At 39.2% G+C, this 17612-nt stretch overlaps 4 protein-coding genes across 4 annotated transcripts; 2 read left to right on the top strand and 2 right to left on the bottom strand.

The window, feature by feature from the left end:
* Positions 1-94: 94 nt before the first annotated feature.
* Positions 95-5912, top strand: LOC113714689 (BRCA1-associated RING domain protein 1). Its single transcript, XM_027238688.2, has 13 exons — positions 95-525; positions 646-699; positions 817-887; positions 1228-1323; positions 1426-1721; positions 2144-2479; positions 2640-2740; positions 3212-3398; positions 3511-3623; positions 3784-3874; positions 4522-4687; positions 4886-5004; positions 5338-5912. Exons 1-13 carry the CDS (start codon positions 437-439, stop codon positions 5680-5682), a joined length of 2064 nt encoding a protein of 687 aa, XP_027094489.2. The 5' UTR covers positions 95-436; the 3' UTR covers positions 5683-5912.
* Positions 5913-6036: 124 nt separating this feature from the next.
* LOC140013678 (protein NRT1/ PTR FAMILY 5.2-like) lies at positions 6037-8531 on the bottom strand. Its single transcript, XM_072063360.1, has 4 exons — positions 8355-8531; positions 7979-8196; positions 7257-7828; positions 6037-6936 (listed from the first exon to the last, which is right to left on the bottom strand). Exons 1-4 carry the CDS (start codon positions 8488-8490, stop codon positions 6063-6065), a joined length of 1800 nt encoding a protein of 599 aa, XP_071919461.1. The 5' UTR covers positions 8491-8531; the 3' UTR covers positions 6037-6062.
* A 1684-nt stretch (positions 8532-10215) lies between these two features.
* On the bottom strand, positions 10216-13303 carry LOC140013674 (heterogeneous nuclear ribonucleoprotein 1-like). The gene is made up of 2 exons (XM_072063351.1): positions 12884-13303; positions 10216-11761 (listed from the first exon to the last, which is right to left on the bottom strand). Exons 1-2 carry the CDS (start codon positions 13112-13114, stop codon positions 10754-10756), a joined length of 1239 nt encoding a protein of 412 aa, XP_071919452.1. The 5' UTR covers positions 13115-13303; the 3' UTR covers positions 10216-10753.
* A 1494-nt stretch (positions 13304-14797) lies between these two features.
* LOC140013670 (uncharacterized) lies at positions 14798-17199 on the top strand. Its single transcript, XM_072063344.1, has 4 exons — positions 14798-15174; positions 15582-15679; positions 15820-16918; positions 17010-17199. Exons 1-4 carry the CDS (start codon positions 15085-15087, stop codon positions 17088-17090), a joined length of 1368 nt encoding a protein of 455 aa, XP_071919445.1. The 5' UTR covers positions 14798-15084; the 3' UTR covers positions 17091-17199.
* The last annotated feature ends 413 nt before the right edge of the window (positions 17200-17612 follow it).

The raw sequence follows: 17612 nt of genomic DNA, 5'->3' as shown, positions 1-17612 counted from the left end.
TATTTCTTTTTGTGGGTTCGTCATTGGCGGACCCGGCGGGAGCGAAAGTACCTTTTGAAAAAAGAAAAAAAAAAACCAAAAACTGGGCGCCAAGATGGAAATCAATGGCGCCTTCCGCATTTGCCAGATTCCCACTAACTACAGGGTCTCGAACCCCACCATTAAATTCGCCCTCTTTGTTTTCCCCGCTCCACACATCTACTCATTACAGTAACTTAGCTGCTATTTCCGATACAGTCACACCCAAGTAGGAAGTTCTTGAAGTTTTTTGAACTTTTCTTTAGTTCTTGAAGATTTTCCGTTCCTGTTAACCTTCAGTTCTTTAACCTTTTCTTTAGTTTTTTTTTTCCTACTTTTCCTTTTCTTTTTTTACCATTAAAAGTTATTAAGCGTGTAGTGGTATTATCTGAACGGAAAAAGCAAGGGAGATCAGGAAATGGCAGAAATGCAGAAATTAGTGAAGTTGTTGAACCCTTGGGCTCTCCACCATCAGAAACTGGGTCTTGAGCTCAAATGCCCTCTTTGGTAATGATTTTGTTCTCTCTCCCTGAGTTCTTCAACGTACTTTTTTTTTTTTCTTGTTTTTCATATTTTTATTGATGTTAATAAATGGGGGATTTACTCGAGGTGAATTTTTTTTCCCAGCCTAAATTTGCTGAATAAACCATTGTTGTTGCCCTGTACTCACATTTTCTGCGAGTAAGTTCCGTCTAGATTCTGGGTTATGTTACTTCTTTTCGCGCGTTGGTTTTTGTTCTAATTTTTATCTCGACTTCCTAATTTGGTTGATGGTTCTGTTTCTCTTTCTATTTGCAGTATTTGCGTCCCTAGATCTAACCAATTTGGAACAGAGTGCCCTGCTTGCAAAAATCAGTGTCCTGATGGAGGTACATTCACTTTTACTTTCTTATTTTCATCATAAATACGGAACTGCAACATTCTGATTTCTAACGTAATTGAGGAATTCTTGATAACTTGTGGTATATTATTGCCTGTGTAAGTGTGCTTCTTTCATTTATGGTGATACCTCTGCAAGAACAACTTCAATATAGTATTTATTGCAATTCAGGAAAATTACGTAAAAATGGGCGAGAAAAAAAATGACTGGATGGGGTGGTGCCTGAAACGTTTCTGGGCTGGGTAAAAAGACAAAATCGGGGTGCTGCTGAAAATACTGAAACATGTCATTTTTTTTACTCTAAATGAGTAAATGTTTTCATGATACAGATATAAGATCAGCTCCTTACATGGAGAACTTGGTTAGCATCTACCGAAGTTTGGATGCTACTTTTGCTAATATCAGCCTTCAGATTCTATCTTCTGGTATGTCCACTATGCCTTCTCCTAAAGAGCATGTTTATGATGTTAAGAGTTTTCTAATTTTCTTAGCAATTGCATTTTGAGTTTTATTTTTCGTGATTTCAGAGCAAGCACTGCCACATGTTGCTCCACGAATTGTTGATAAATTAAAAAAAGAGCTGAGTGAAACACCTGAGGGTGGAGTAATCAACAGTGCAATAACCAATAAAGCTGCTATGTTAAGTAATGCTCACAATAAAGATGTATTGCAGTCTTGTGGTAAGAAGGGAAGTGATGAGGTGCTTGAGACTGAAGAAATAGATATGAATCAGGTACCTCAACTTTCACCGGAGAGCCCTCCTTCATTTGGTGATGTGAAAGATATGGATGGCAACACTAGCTTGCCAGGCAGCAGATGTGGGGTGAGTTAATGCCTTGTACTGCGGGTAAAAAATTTGGAAAAAAAAAAGGATAGGATTTATTGGGATGAGTATATTGCTGATTAGTTCTTCAACTTGATGCTTGTTTAGGATGTCTACAGTCACAATTTGCTTTTCCTTCATGTTTAAAGGGATAGCCTGTCTAAGTCCTGGTAGTTTAGTTTTTTGACTTGTCCGTAGAAACCACTTTAAAATGATTGTACTTGTTTTTATTCTGCTACTTAAAATTTTTTTTTCCAACAAGTACTATAGTTCTATGACTTGTGCTCTCAAACTGCTTTAAAATGATTGTATTTTTCTATTCCACTACTACTTATGGACATTTATCCCCCCCCCCCCTCTTACATATGCACCAAACTCTTGCATGATTCATGGAGCCTTGTTTTGTGGGTTCACTATTGCAGACCACGGAGAAATGTAAGACCAAAATAATAATGGACAGCTGTATGTTAGACACACCTGGAGGAGGTGTCGTGGACCAAGGGACTATCCAGAAAGGGACTCCTTATACAAGGGATGCAAAGAGACAAAAGATGTTGGATTATGGTTCATCTGCAACTGTTGTGATGGGTAATTGCCTCACTAAAAAAGTTGACTCTTCCTCAAATGGTGCAATCTCCAACTGCAATTTGGCTGTGAAACCTGAAGAGCAGCCCTGTATTGCTCAGCCAACACCAGTCTCAAATTCATCTGATCTGGAAAGTGTTTGTGCCTTCTGTCATTCCTCCAAGCTGACTGATGTGAGTTCTAAACCTAAGCATAATTTTGTATGAATTCTCCAGTGCCATTAGTATGTCATTAAGATAGTTGATAATTTACTTGTAGATTTTCCTGTCAATGACGGACCATTCCATGAGTAATCCGTCCCTCATGCTTTCTCCTCTCAATTGGTTCTTGCAGGGAACGGGTCCCATATTGTACTATGCTAATCGAAAGGAAGTGTATGGAGAAAAGTCTGCTCTTTCCAATGTTACAGCTGTTCATAGCAAATGCATCGAGTGGTATGTTAGATAATCATTCATTGCTTGGATTGTAGGAATTTCTTTTTGTTGCTTGCACTTTCTTGCATCTTTCATGCTTCTCCTTAATTTCTTTTCCTCATCCTTTATTTTGATCTTAAATATTAAGCAAGTCTCTTTATCTGTTAAAGAGTTGAATTTGGCTGTAAGATATGCTTTTGCATTCTATCTTGATGATTATGATTCCTTTTAGGCGAAAGAAAAAAGACTTGATCAATTTTGTTGTGTGGTTATGAAACATTCATGTTTTGAATTCTAGATATGTTCTTTTGCAATCTGTGGCACTACTAAAAATCACACGAACATTAGCAAATACAGTAAGCTTGATTTGGGAGTCTGGTTCGCTAATTACTTTTCTCCATGGTATATGTGATTATGTGTACCAAATTTGCTTTTGCATGTTGAAATAGGTCTTTGTTGTATGATGCCTATGTGACCAATGTGCTATTGCAGGACACCTCGAATTTATTTTGAAGGGGAAACTATAAAAAATTTGGAGTCCGAGTTGGGAAGAGCTGCTAAGCTCAAATGCAGTAGCTGTGGGCAGAAGGGTGCTGCACTTGGCTGCTTTGCCAAGTCCTGTTGCAGAACTTATCATGTCCCTTGTGCATTTGCGATTCAAGAGTGCAGATGGGATTGTGTATGTCAATCATGCAAAAAGTGTTGTTCTGTTGAAATTTATATCTTGTTGAATAGATTCCTTTTCTTTCTCTAAAGATGTCTTCTTTCATCTTAAACAAATGGAATTACAGGAAGATTTCCTAATGCTGTGTCCAAGTCATAACTCTTTTAAATTCCCAAGAGAGAAATCAAAGTCTCAGAAGTCTTCTACTGGATTGAAGCACAACACCATGTCCAATGAAACGTACGTAAACTATTTTTTTCTTTTATATAGGAACACTCTTTCATCAATTAAATTACTGAAGCAAACACTTAAAAACAATGTGTACAATTCTTTTCATTTGTTTCTGCCTGATCTTGGTCATAGTATTAGTATATAAGATAAATTATCATTGTGCTTACAGGCTGTTTACAAATTCGGAGTTTTGGGCAACCTTACCTTCTGGACGAAAAGAGTGGGTTTTCTGTGGATCTGCTCTGTCTTCGGAGGAGAAGGTTTGTTTATCAATGATGGAAAAGCAAATCCATCTAGTTGATCAAATGCAGAAATATCAGTTTTGTGCAATTATAAAAATGTTAATCTTTAGAAACAATGTCCTACTAATTCTTCGGTCCTGCTAAAGTGATACTTCCCTTAATTGAAAATTTATAGTGGTCAACTTCTCTGAAGCTTGATTTGCAGCAATAGTGCTCGTGGATTTGCATCATCCTGCTTGTGACATGCCAACTTGCACAGGAGCCCCACATTTTTGAGGGGTCTTGGAGTGGGGTGGGGGAGAAGCCACCCCAGTATCTCCCTCTTTATCTCTTAAGCAATTAAGTTATTCAAGTTGGTCAAACTAAATCACCCTTGTCAAATTGTATAATTTGATAGATATCACGTATGAAAAGAACTGAAGAAACTTTTCAAAAATGTCTTTTGTTCAAAGTTTGTTTTCTTAAGTGGCTATAATTTGTTTGAGTTTTAGTAGTTGACTTCCATCATATTTTTTGAATCAATATCTGCCACCCTTTTAACCCCATCAAAGCTTTTATTAACCCTTTTTTTGGGCTGTTGACTTATTTCCCTTTAACATGATTACCTTATATTTTTTCTAACAATATTGAGGCATCCTAATTTTTCTTTTTATTTTTTGCTGCAGTTTATTCTTGTCAAGTTTGCTACTATGTGTGGTGCTACTGTATCCAAGCTTTGGGAATCGAATGTCACACATGTAATTGCAGCAACAGATAAAAAGGGTGCTTGCACCAGGACATTGAAAGTTCTGATGGGAATATTGAATGGAAAGTGGATCCTTACAATGGATTGTAAGATACATATCCTCACTTACATTAGAAGAATTGTTCTTTTATCTGTGAAACATTAGGTCTGATAACCTGTTAAGAAGTTGCCCTGTTGTACCCTTCATTCTGAAGGAAAATTAAATATCCCTAAAGAGTGGTCAGTTTGTTCTGTTAGCCTCTTCAGCACTATAATGATGCTAATTGCAGATTGTCTATATGCAGGGGTAAAAGCTTGCACAGAAGCAAAACATCCTGTTAATGAAGAACCTTATGAAGTTAACTTAGACAACCATGGATGTCTCAATGGCCCAAAAACTGGCAGACTAAGGGTCTCAAATAATGTAAGAGCTCTGGTCTGGATTTTGCTGCACCTTGTGTCATTGTTGTGTCCACAAGGAAAATTATACATATTAACCAACAATGATTACATTGCATTTTGGTCATGTAAAGCTAGCTGAAATCTTTGGTCCAAGAGGGTAAACTTTTGAAAGAAGTAATAAAGTCGAAGAAACAATTTTTGCCTGACTGGTTTTCTGTCTTGTAACAACTTATGCTATCATGTATGTGATTTAGGTGGAATTGAGTTTTAAACATTGTAAGTGCCTGACTAATTTTGAGTTTGAATATCTTCCTGGTACTTTTACAATATCTTGATCGTCTTTTTCTCTTTGTAGGAGCCAAAACTTTTTGATGGCTTGAAATTTTATTTCAGCGGGGATTTTGTGCCAGCTTACAAAATCGACCTGTTGGATCTGGTTAGGACTGCAGGAGGTACCATACTTGAGAGTGCGGAACAGTTAATAGTACAGTGCCACGAACAAACAACTTTCCACGAATGTTTAGTTGTTTATAATAGTGATGCCACACGAGCATGTGCAATCGAAGAAGAAATTTCAGTCATTTCACGGAGGTTAGAAGAAGCTGCTAATGCGGCGAAAGAAACTAATTCACCTGTTGTTCGACATACATGGATTTTGGAATCAATTGCTGCATGCAAGTTGCTACCTCTGCCTTGTTAAATGCTGAATCAGTGAATTTTTTGTCTGCTGAAAAGCAAGAAACTAACTTTAGAGCTCAGTGCCTTGTATATTAATTTATCTATTTTGGTGGTGCTCAGAGTGGTAGCAATATCTTCCGTTTGTAATACTGGAAAATATGCAGGAAGTAGAAGACAGTATGTAATTCCAGTATGATACAGTTTCAATTGTTAAAGAGTTAATTTGGGATGCAGAGATGAGCATTAACAGTATTCTGTTTAACCTTGCCTCTGAACTGAATGAGCTGGAAAACGAAAATGTTGTCCATTCTGCTCAAGGATTGTTATGTGATACTTGTAGGCAAATTTGTACGACCATTTGCCTATGATCTGATGATTATGTTCCCATCGAGAAACCAAAGTTTATTCATTTTCAGTTGTAGGTTTCATTGGTGAAGTTTCCATTGCTTCCTGCAACTCCCTTGTGGTTTCACTGATATCGGAATTGTAAACATAAAACTTTGTGACGACCAGATAAAGAAGAAAGTTAAGAAAGCTTAGAAGGGCAAAGACTGCATAGTAGTAGTCTAGTCGTGAGGTATTTAGGCTGTCTAAGATCCATCCCTTGTGGCCATCTCTCTTGGTGACATCTGCCACCGTCGTTAAAATAAAACTGCTTAGGAAATAACCAATTCCTAAGCTCGTTGTAGAGTAGGCAGTTCCAAGACTTTTCATGCCTTTGGGCGCCTGATCATAGAAGAATTCTAGTTTTGCGACTTCCATAAAGTTGTCTGCAATCCCCATTAGAGCAAACTGAGGGAGGAGAATGAAGATGGAAAGAGGAACAATCTGGTCTTTCCCAACGATGTTATGGTCTCTGGCAGCTTGCAGCCTCTCTCTCTCAACAAAACTAGCAATAATCATTATAATAACATGGAACACGAACCCAATCCCCATTCTCTGCAATAAAGTGATCCCTCTTGGGTTTCCAGTGTATCTTCTAATTGCAGGAACGAAGAAGCGATCATAAACCACGATGCTTATCAACATGAAAATTGTTACGAAGGCAGAGAGACATGCAGGTGGAATTTCAAAATGGGAACCGATGTGCCTTTCCAAAGTCTTCCCTTGCTTGACGAAGAGGGTGTGTGTCTGTGCTGCCATAGCACTGGGTATAAATGTTGCTACCAGAACTGGAAGCATTTTTATCATTTGCTTTGTTTCTTCAACTTGTGTCACCGAACATACCGTCCACGGTGAAGCAGATTCACATAGCACGGCTGCTCTGTCAAGAATTCTGCAGGCAATAAGAAACGAGTTAGATTAGGTAGAGAGAAAGCAATAATTAGGACAAGACCCTATAAACTTACAATTCTATCCCAAAAAACTTTTCCAAACTTAAATCTTTCTGTGGTGAACAACACAGTTTTATACGACTATTCTTTTAGTATTTTCTTTAAAAAAAAAAAAAAGAAAACAGTATGTATAAAACCGTGGAGGACTGAGATTATATGGTAAAGGGTTGATTCATAGAGCGATTGCTTGGAAAATGGTTGATTCATGGGGAATGTCTATAAATATTTTGTCAGGCTTAGGTCGGTGCCAGAGAGTCTTAACCTCAGAGAGGAGCTGTGATCAATTCTAAACTTGCCAGCTTTGGAATATTCTTCCATGCCCAGTTCGTAAAGCTCTTTTGGGTCCTCCGGAACCGCCACTTTCCACTTCCTAACCGTTGCCACAAGTACCTTAGCCATTCTGCTCAGAGGACTTTCCGAAGGAGGTTTGTGTCTATAATAACGGGTCCCAAGAATGAAGACAAGTATGGATAAAGCAAGTCCGCCGGTTGGAAGGCCATAACCAACGCCCCAACCAACGTTGTCTTGTATGTACACCAGGAAAGTGTTAGAAAACAGTGTTCCCAGGAAGATGCTAAACATCCACCAGTTGAAGAATGATAATTTATGAAGCCTTTCTTTGGGCTCAAAATCGTCGAACTGGTCGGCTCCCATGGTGGAGATGTTAGGCTTAGTTCCTCCTGTTCCAACTGCAACGATGTACAGAGCACCATAAAAAACACCAATTTGCAATGATGATGCATGGTTGCCACAGTGCCCATCTTTCGTCTCCTCTCCACAAGGCGGTGGCCTCAAGGATGGAAGTGATACTGCCATTGTCAACAGGCACATTCCCTTTTCCAAAACATAGAAAAGGATTATTTAGGACGTAAACCAACTAATTCAAAAATTGACTCAGGATTGTTTATCCCCTGTTCTGTGCTGATTTCTATATATTTACAGTAGTGCTTCATGCAAAATTATACGTGATCAAAGCCTACTTACCAAGAGATAGATGGCGGATGAAATGATGAAAGTCCAATATCGACCAAGGTAACTGTCTGCAATGTAAGCACCTAAAAGGGGAGCCATCCACACAGTTCCAATCCAGTTGGTGACATTGTTGGAGGATTTTACAGTGCCCTCATGAAGCTTATCTGTCAGATACAACACTAGGTTTGTTGCTATTCCATAGTAAGCCATCCTCTCAAAAATTTCATAGCCTACAAAGTAGAAGTAGACACATCCAGATCCAAGTCAAACAGCCCTTCTTAAGAATTAGTTCATTGATCGAAAGTTATGTGAATTACATATGTGACTTGGGAAAAGAACTTGAAAAATAAATTGATCCGTCTCAATGACGTTGTGCATGGAGCCTTACCGACGATGAAGGAACAAGCTCTCCATCTTCCAGTTTCTGATCTTAAAACAGGTCTACCTTTAAGATCCACTGTCCCATCTTGTGTGTAATCCTCTCGTCCACTGGCAGGGCCTTTCTCCTCCACATTCATTCCCATTTCTTACCGTGAGAGCCCGCCTTGTGGTTGGCAGCAGGAGGAGGAATGAGAATGAGAATGAGAAAATACGACTCCTAAATAAATAACTTCGCAGTGCATGTCAGTGTTTTTATGCAATGACAAACCGGGCATATCTTTTTCGACCATATGGAGATACTCTCTCTCTCTCTCTCTATATATATATATATATTCCACTTTGCGTCTTTCTTTCGAATTGATATATACCCTATCCTTCCTCTTGAAACTTCGGCTGGAGACATTGAGAATGAGGTAAGGTTTGCGCTTTCGTTAGCTGAATGACAATAGGAGATTTAATACGATTGTTCTCCCAAAAGATGGCATATTCCATACTTGTCTTTGCTTCAACTTTGCATTTGTAAAATCTTAGATATCTATGGTTTACGATAGAGGCAAACGCAGGAGAAGACACTGACGAAGACGGCAAATATATTTTTGGAGGACATCGTCAAGACTTAAGTTGGATAATTTACTGTGATTCTGTTTCACCACAAAGCATGGCAACCAATGGATCGACCCTTGAAAGATACTTCGAAAAGCTAGGAATTGAATTGTTTCCATCAGCTTCAGATTCTCGTAAACGAAAGTGAGGTCAAGATTCCTGATGTAACCTTTTTGATAATACAGACGGACCGCGAGTAGGCTGACAGCTAATCTAAGAACAGAAATGAACCCTCCTTACAGCATTGGAAAGCAACCAATTGTTACTCTATAATTAGCTCAACGTTTGATGATTTTGTATAATCTCATTTGCTTTGCTTCTCATGACATTGGTCAACCAAAAAGAAAGAAGGAAAGAAAATCCCAAACACAAATAACGTCATTATGAGAATGTGTCTTGTTCAGTTATAATAGGGCGAAAGCGTAATGGAATTTGTAATGCAAGAGACCTATGCGTGATTAATGAGAATATTATGATAGAGACATGGGCGGTTTGGCAAGGCAAATCCCTGCAGTTACCATTTGGCAAAACCTGACATTAACGATTTGAGGAACCATTCTAAGCAGTGATGATAGGATGGTGAACAACCCAAGAATCCCATCTCAGAAACCATCCCGGCGGCCACTTCACTCTTAATGTCATTTTGTGAAGCGCTTGCCTGCATAGTCAAACGCAAAACGTCGAGTTTTCCCTATGAAACATCAACGAACTCGTACAAGAAGGCAACATCGACGACAGAGATAACATAATAATCCCCACTTAATTAACATTTGTATCCCTATCAACAGCTTACATTACTTAAAACTCTGAAACCTCCATAATATTTAAAACAAAAGAGGGAATTTTGTAATTGAAACGAGTTGAATCAGCTAACAGAATCTAGTTGAATCAGAAAAAGTAACAAGGCAAATAAGTACCATAGCTCATGCATATGCATACAATTCTGGCCAGAGAACCATGATTATCATGCTCTACACAAGGGGATGAAACGAGGACAAGTCATCACATACCATAGCATATCTAGATGCTCCAAGTCCAACATAAAACATAGCCAGAGGGAGGAGAAGAAGAGGTGATAAGATGCAATAAAAGCACCCGGGTGATGATATTCTATTAGGGAAGATATTATTCAGGAATTTTTTTCCCAACCTTCGTACATCAAAACCACACATACCATGCTGCGTTTGAACATTCAAGAACCAATCAAACTTCATTTAACGCATCAGGAAAAAGGGGGGGAAAAACAGCTATTTGAGACAGTGATGTAGGCAAAACAACTAGTTTAAACTACATAAAATTATCTACAACGCATCAATTTAATGTCCAAGGTTGAAAGGATCCACCAGCAAAGCGATATGAAGAATCTTTACTCCAATCGATTTGCACCAAATCATAAATCATTTGCTGCCACTTTGTGTTTAATTCTGTTAGTAAACACTGGACATGAATGATCTAGTAGTTGTTGACCAAGCCTAACTGCTGGATGGAGAAGCATTTACAATGGGGATAAATTCATCAAGCACAATCAGGTCACCGAGACCATTAGGTAAAAGCCAAGTAAGAACAACTAAAAGATAAACACTGCTAGACTATAACTAGCTAGTGACATTGTTCTTGCAACATAAGAACATGAAACCACAGTCAAGATTGAAGTATCCAGTCAATCTGAGGATCTTGTATCAGAAAGCAGAATTTCTTGTCAATAACCAGGTATAGTGACACATGTTAGATGTGAACACCTATAACAGCTAATACCTCCTGTTCTCATGTTCACCACAACCAGGTAAAAGCTCAGGAAGACCTTCATGTACCATCTGGATACTGTGAAGCACCATCACTGCTGTCATAGGTCCTTCCCTTGAAGCCTCCACTCGCCTCATGATGCCCTGTTTCAGCAGAATTCTGACCTGCATTTCTATTTTTTTTTATGCTCCCTCTATGCTTATTTAGTGTTTGATGTTTACCAGAATCAGTAAAAGGGTATTCAACACCACGGTAACTACTAGTTCCCGAGTTAGCAGTGCCTCTTGGAGATCGTCCTAATGATGCAGCACCACCTGGAGTATTCCAAGGAACAGTGAACCCATAGCCAGCATTTAGGCTGTAGCCCAAGGCACCATGCCCAATACTCTGGCTGCCCCATTGGCCTTTCCGAAGATCAGCAGTGCTGCTTGCATATCCAGTGCTTGTAGCAGTTTGGTTACCATATGCCAAAGCTGAGCCACTATAACCAGCAATGGAGCTTCCAAAAGCATAAGCACCAAAACCACCGTAAAAAGCATTAGTATTTGCCAATCCATATCCAAAACTAGGAGCTCCAAAGCTGGAATAGGGAGGGTAGCCACCTGCAGCAGGTTGTGGCTGCAAGAATCTACTACTGTCCATTTGACTATTAAATGCGTTGGCACTGTAAGAACCATAAGCATTGAAGTTTCTGCCATGAGCAGCATAGACAGGATTAAATTCTTTGGGAAGAGCCTTTTTGACCTCAACAAGTTTGTTATTCAACTCATGAAATGTCTTGTTCAAAACTCTATCAACAGCATCTTCAGCGTCAAAGGTGATAAAACCAAAACCACGCGATCGACCAGTACTCTGGTCAAACATAATTACTGCATCGGCAATGTCACCATAATTCTCGAAATACTGCACAAATTCACCTTCTGTCAGAGTAGAAGGTAACCCACCAACAAAGATCTTTTTAGTTCTGTAATTCCCAAGCCCACCATAGTTTCTACTGCTGTTGGCATTTGAATCCCCTGATCGTAAGCTTTGCTGTTTTGCTCTTGACAAAGCCCTCTTAACTTCTACCTGATTAACCAAACCGGAGTTTCAAGAGTAAACAAGGAAGGGTAGGCAAGCAGATATTTAATTACAAGCATGAGAACTCAAAAACAGCAAATCCGAATACCAAATACTCCAACCCCACATGTCAAGAATTTTAACATAAAATCATGTAATAAACATGGTTCAAAGAATCGGCCAAGTTTGAGACGACTCGGCCAAGTTGTCACCGGAACGATACCGGGACGAGATGACTCCGAGATACATGGAACGCCGAGATCTCGGCCAAGTCACTAAGAACTCGGCTGAGAAGTCTCCGACAACGATAAAAACGGCCGAGTTACACTGAGTCGTCCCGAGTCATCCCGAGTCAACTCGAATCCAACAAAAAAAAAGTACATTTTACAGATTTTCTTTTGCTAATTTTTTTATTATTTTTGTTTAGCATAATTTTGTTATATTATTCACAATTTTTAGAATATTAAATGCTTCATTTGCATCTCATATGAGAACGATATGGAACAGTTCGGGCCGCGATCACATATGAGAACGATATGGAACAGTTCGGGCCGCGACCTTGACCGCGGTGGATTTTCTCGCTTCGGATTGCGAGAAGTCTCTGCTTTGAACCATGGTACTAAATGCTCAACACCAATAGGAGAGAGAGAGAGAGAGAAAAAAATGAACATCAAGTAGCTAGGCTAAAAACAGCCCTTTCACTAACACCAAAAAGCACACAAAACCGCCACATATCCAGACAAGCATCGAGTAAAAATGAAGTTCCAAGAAATTCACAAGGCACAAAGACCAAATTACCAGAAAAGGGATTTCCCGAATTACCCAGAGAATAAGGAACGAATCTGGGCATATTCCTTTTAAGTACAGTTAAATTAATGATTACAAATACAGAAAAAGAACATCATGAACACTCTACAGTCAAATAAACTCACGCACACGCACACGCACACACAATCCGGTAAAAGAAAAACATGCAGGGAAATTCAGAAAGATCAACCAAAACTCTCCAAGAACCAACACCTGGGCTCCCAAGAAACAAGTTTTCAGTGGAAACGCAATACTAGTACTAAATTGAAAAGGGTAGCTTTATGCAAAAAAATACAAATTGCCACAATGCCACAGAAATTATACCGTACGGCCATCAACGGTGTGCTTGTCTCGAAGAACTGAATCAAGAATGGAGGGGTCAGAGAAGACGACGAAGCCAAAGCCTCTGGGCTGGCCAGTGGCCTTGTCTCGCATGATCGCGGCATGGGTCACTTCTCCATACTTGTTAAAATAATCTTTGAGTCTATTTTCCTCGGTGTCCCATGCAATTCCTCCAACGAATAGCTTCCCTTCGTCTGATACTGATGAATCCATCTATGTTTCAACCGCTCCCTCTCCAATCGGCTACTCGGTACAGACAGTGGAGGTGTGCTTGCACATTAGTGATGTGTGGAAAAAAATTGATGCATTATTGTAATGTAACGGTAAGAATAAATGGGACAGAGAGAAACAGAGGGCTAGGGTTTGGCGGTTTGGGCGCCCCAGAGAAATTAATATGTAACAGTGCACGAACGAAACGGGAAGCTGGGAAAAGGGATTAAAATAATTCGTGCAATGAAACGCTGTCGTTTCTTCTAGTGATTGTCGGCTTAGTGGAGGAGTGTGTCTTTCGCCTGCGTCCAAGTAAAAGCGTGGCAGTTTCAGTTCGAGGGACCAATTTGATTACGACTTTTAAGTCGCCTCGCGAAATTGATACGCGTTTTGGGTGCGCGCTGGGAAGGAGCCACATTTGTAATGAGCACATTTTTATGAGATTCTAATCTTCATCTCTAAGTGTTAAGATGCGTTCAGGTGTTAATATTTTTGAAATGTAAAGTTAAATAGAGAATACTATAAATATAAGGTAATATAATAATAATTGTTAGCACGCGCATTCATGTGATATGTTAGATGTAATTTATCTGTTTTTAACAATTGTCCAATAAGTATTCATTAGGAAAGAACCCTTGTTATTTCACAATTGTAGGTCATGAACGAAGAAGTTTGTTTTTAATCCATTAGTACACTTAATAAAGAAATGTTATTTGCACTCTATTTTTTTTAGTTATTTATAGTCTCACCATTTGTTTTATCATGTAATCTAGTAAACGAAAACTATATGGTCAAAAAGATAGTAGAATCATAATTAACAAAAATAGGAAAGCAAATAATTTCTCGTATACTTAATTTACGTCAAACTTAACTTATGAATACACACTTACATTTATTGCTCGTGTATTTAGACATTTTTCTTTCAAATTGACAACGCTCTTACTTTTAAAAAACGAATGTGTGGCCCTGAACACGCCTTAGCAAAACAATAGCAAGGGCTATTGGCCACCACCAAATCTTAAGGCTTGGTAGGGTGGGAAATCAAGAATTTAAACCTTATCTCTCACCAATTACAACAATATGTGATTTCTCTTAAAAATCCGTACAGGTGCATAGTGCATCTGTCTAGTTCGATGATGGTTCAGTTCTTATCGATCCCTTGTAGGTCCAATTGAGTCTCTCCCTTTAGATTAGGATAAGTAGGATAATATAGATAAAAGTGACGGTGATAAAAAAAAAAAGAAAAAAGAACACACATTAGCCAACTACTTTTGGCACAAGTTCTCAAGAAAACGGACTTTTAATGATCGAAGTGTGTCATAAACGTAAAATATGTTATTTTTTATTTTGCTATCAATAACATTACCAAGTTTTTCGGTCACAAATTTTAAACTATCCACAATGTACTTTGTAATTAACAACAAACGCAAGTAAGTGTTCCATTAGTCAATAGCCTGATTTAATTGTTTCGCTAAAGTGGATGCCAATTTTCCAAAAATCTTTAAACAACAAATCGTCCGAATTTCCTAATTCTGAGATTTTGGGACTTTAGGCTATCAACGGTTTAGGATTCTAATAAAGACAAATAGGCCTCTTCAACCAGCGAGGCCCACAAGCCAGGTCATCATCTGCTCAATTCCAACGGTCACTTCCTCCAATTCCTCCCTATTAACAAAACAAATGAACCCATTAATCAGCAGCCAGGCCCAGCCCTACCATCATCACTTGACCGTTATGCCGTCCTCCTCCTCCTTCTCCCTCTTCCATTCATCTTCCTCTTCAAGCTTTTCCCCTTCAGTATTCTAGAATCCACCACGCTCCTCCTCTTTCACTTCTCACTCCTTACTCCTTTCTCGGCAAGTATGAAGAAAATCCCTTTCCTTTAACCCCAAATTCTTCGCAACATTCCTCTGCTGCCCGCTTTAGACCGCTGAGATTACAACAGATATCTCTTTGCACTGTCGTACTGCCAAATGGGTTGTTTTCTTGGATGCTTTGGCGGGTCTAAGGATCGCAAACGCCGAAAACAGAGGAACAAGGTCATCCCTCGAGACCAACAACACGTAAGCCCCCACCCCCATTTTGCCAGCTTAGTTGTTTCTTTGTTTCTGTTAAGGAGGGAGAATCTGTGGATTCCTTTTTTTTTTTTTTTTTTCAATTTGAGATTCCTCTCTTTCGTGAATTGTGTAATGAACTAAACGGGTATCAAGAAAAAGGAGGTTCTTTGATGTTTGAAGTCAGTTTCGCGGTTTTCCTTATATCCTAATTTAAAAAATCTTCCGGGGTTTTAAGGGTTTTGATGCTATAATGATTTTCAAGTTCTTTTACCTCAATAAGACATTTTCTCTGTTTCTTGTCGAAATTCTTTTAGTTGTAAAATAATATTCTTGGAACCACATTGCTAATTTTGGTTTTTAAGGTTCACTATGATCTATGCTTTGGATGATTAATTGCTATGGTTGTTTGGCAGAGGCATGGAGGCCAAAACTCTCTTCAGGGTACCGTGTCTACTACTGAGCAGCCGATTAAAGAATCACCACCGACCAACTTGGTTTCCACAGAGTTGCGGTTAGTCACTGGATTTCTTGGATGTTGTACTTTTAATTCTCAGTTATTTATTTTCTCTAGTTTAGTTCTTAATCTGCTTTAACTAGATTGGAGTAACCTCTACTTGACCTGAAATTTTGCACTATTGGATATGATTGTAGGGATAATCCTGAAGAGAAATTGAGCCCATTGAGCTCAAGCAATAGAAAAAGAGTTACATTCAATTCAAATGTAACAACATATGAGAATGTTTCAGTTATTGAGGGCACTGAGTTTTTCCCGGAGGGTAAAGAAGTTATTGAGAAGGAGAAGGGGGATATTTTGGTACAATCAAGTAAGTCTGAATCTGAAGATGATTCGATTACATCAAGTATTGGATCATACCCTCGGAACCATAGGTATCAGAACTGCAGGGACAGTGATGATGAAGCTGAAGTATTTGGTGATAGTGACTTGGAAGATGATGGCGACAATGGTGAAGACTACAGTGATTATGATGAAGATGGGAATGACCAAATCTTTGGTCAAGAAGTCCAGTCTGGCTCAGGATTAACAGCAACTATGGAGTCAAGAACAGATGATGTTTCAGATAGATTAACTTTGGGGGAGGTCGAGAGTCCAATGAAAGCATCTTTCTTGCCTGAACAAGAAGTCAAAACTCTTGGGCTCAACAGAAATGCACGGAGTAGGAGTGCTTATATTCATCCTGTGCTGAATCCAGTTGAGAATCTTACCCAGTGGAAAACAGTGAAATCAAGAGGGACTTCACAGTGGAAACCCCAGAAGGAGAATTTTTCTGCAGAACTTGAAGTACCTCGTATGTCATTCAGCTCACAACCAACTTTTAAGCAGCCATCATCTGGTCTCAAGCAAAAATCAGACTTGTTCAATACTTTGAGTCAGGACATTGCTGTGGATGCTAGTCTTTCGACTTGGTTAGTTGGCCCAGACTCCACTCCCGCCAAGACGAGCCTTAACAGTCTTGAAACGGTTACTTGCGAGAAGGTTAGCAGCACGTCACCAGGTTCAAATTCAGTGAGAAGCTTTGAAGATAGACCAATTTTAGGTGCATTGACGGTTGAGGAGCTGAAACAGTTATCAGCAGCATCCTCCCCACGAAGGTCACCTAGTTGGAGCCCTGATGAGATGCCTATCATAGGAACTGTTGGAACTTATTGGAATGACTCGGTATCATCTAAGGATTCTCGGTCAGCGTCATCTTATAAAGGCATACCAAACACCACCAGCAAGTATAGAGAGGTAAATCTGAAAATGGAAAGGCCTTTTCTTCTTCTAGTTCTCCAGCGGTGCATGATGTTGCTAACTCAAATGTTCTCATTTGTATATGCAGGATAAGAGAATTAATTGGCACAACACGCCTTTCGAGACAAGACTAGAGAGAGCTTTGAATAGAGGTGCTGGTGAAGCCTAAATTTCTAAATACTTCCACCGTCTGTTAGGGGAAGGATGTGGGATGCTTTTCTTTATTACTGCAATTTCCTCCTTTTGGGTCATTTTCATCCTTTTGGGGTGTTTTTTTTTGTGTGTGGGGGGGGGGGGGGGGGGGGGGGGGGGGGGGGAGGGTTCGGGGATCGAATGTTAATACTACTTGGCTTGTCAAAAATTTAGTTGTTTGTTGTAAGTTCTTAAAATGATAATTACAGTGTCTGATATGTAATTAATTGATTTGCCTTCAGTTTTTGATCTGCCTGTTTAGCTATACATGTACTTGGCTTGTGAAATATTTAGTCTGCTTGTTGTAAGTTCTTGAAATGATATTTACAGTGGATTATGCATAATACTTGTTTCGTTCAGTCTCTTTATCCGAGTTTTAAGCTGAGTTCTATCCTATACACGCACACACACGCGCAGGTTTGACTATCTTTTCAAGATAATGAACCCCCTACTAAGACTAGTTACTGATGTCCTATGAAGAGATTAGATAAAGTGGGAG

This window comes from Coffea arabica, chromosome 1e (genome assembly GCF_036785885.1).
Source record: "Coffea arabica cultivar ET-39 chromosome 1e, Coffea Arabica ET-39 HiFi, whole genome shotgun sequence".
NCBI lineage: Eukaryota > Viridiplantae > Streptophyta > Magnoliopsida > Gentianales > Rubiaceae > Coffea > Coffea arabica.
The sequence above is the reverse complement of the archived record's forward strand: the minus strand, read 5'-3'. Positions and strand labels throughout refer to the sequence as shown.

Bases quoted from the DNA above. Each gene is read 5' to 3' on its own strand.
- LOC113714689 (XM_027238688.2), top strand. From the start codon at position 437: ATGGCAGAAATGCAGAAATTAGTGAAGTTGTTGAACCCTTGGGCTCTC. The intron at 3,624-3,783 runs GTACGTAAACTA...TTGTGCTTACAG, and splicing joins AACACCATGTCCAATGAAAC to GCTGTTTACAAATTCGGAGT. The intron at 3,875-4,521 runs GTTTGTTTATCA...TTTTTGCTGCAG, and splicing joins CTCTGTCTTCGGAGGAGAAG to TTTATTCTTGTCAAGTTTGC.
- LOC140013674 (XM_072063351.1), bottom strand. From the start codon at position 13,114: ATGGATTCATCAGTATCAGACGAAGGGAAGCTATTCGTTGGAGGAATT. The intron at 11,762-12,883 runs GTATAATTTCTG...TTGGTTAATCAG, and splicing joins ACACCGTTGATGGCCGTACG to GTAGAAGTTAAGAGGGCTTT.
- LOC140013670 (XM_072063344.1), top strand. From the start codon at position 15,085: ATGGGTTGTTTTCTTGGATGCTTTGGCGGGTCTAAGGATCGCAAACGC. The intron at 15,680-15,819 runs GTTAGTCACTGG...ATATGATTGTAG, and splicing joins TTGGTTTCCACAGAGTTGCG to GGATAATCCTGAAGAGAAAT. The intron at 16,919-17,009 runs GTAAATCTGAAA...TTGTATATGCAG, and splicing joins CCACCAGCAAGTATAGAGAG to GATAAGAGAATTAATTGGCA.
- LOC140013678 (XM_072063360.1), bottom strand. From the start codon at position 8,490: ATGGGAATGAATGTGGAGGAGAAAGGCCCTGCCAGTGGACGAGAGGAT. The intron at 8,197-8,354 runs GTAAGGCTCCAT...TCTACTTTGTAG, and splicing joins AGCTTGTTCCTTCATCGTCG to GCTATGAAATTTTTGAGAGG. The intron at 7,829-7,978 runs GTAAGTAGGCTT...GTTTTGGAAAAG, and splicing joins CATCCGCCATCTATCTCTTG to GGAATGTGCCTGTTGACAAT.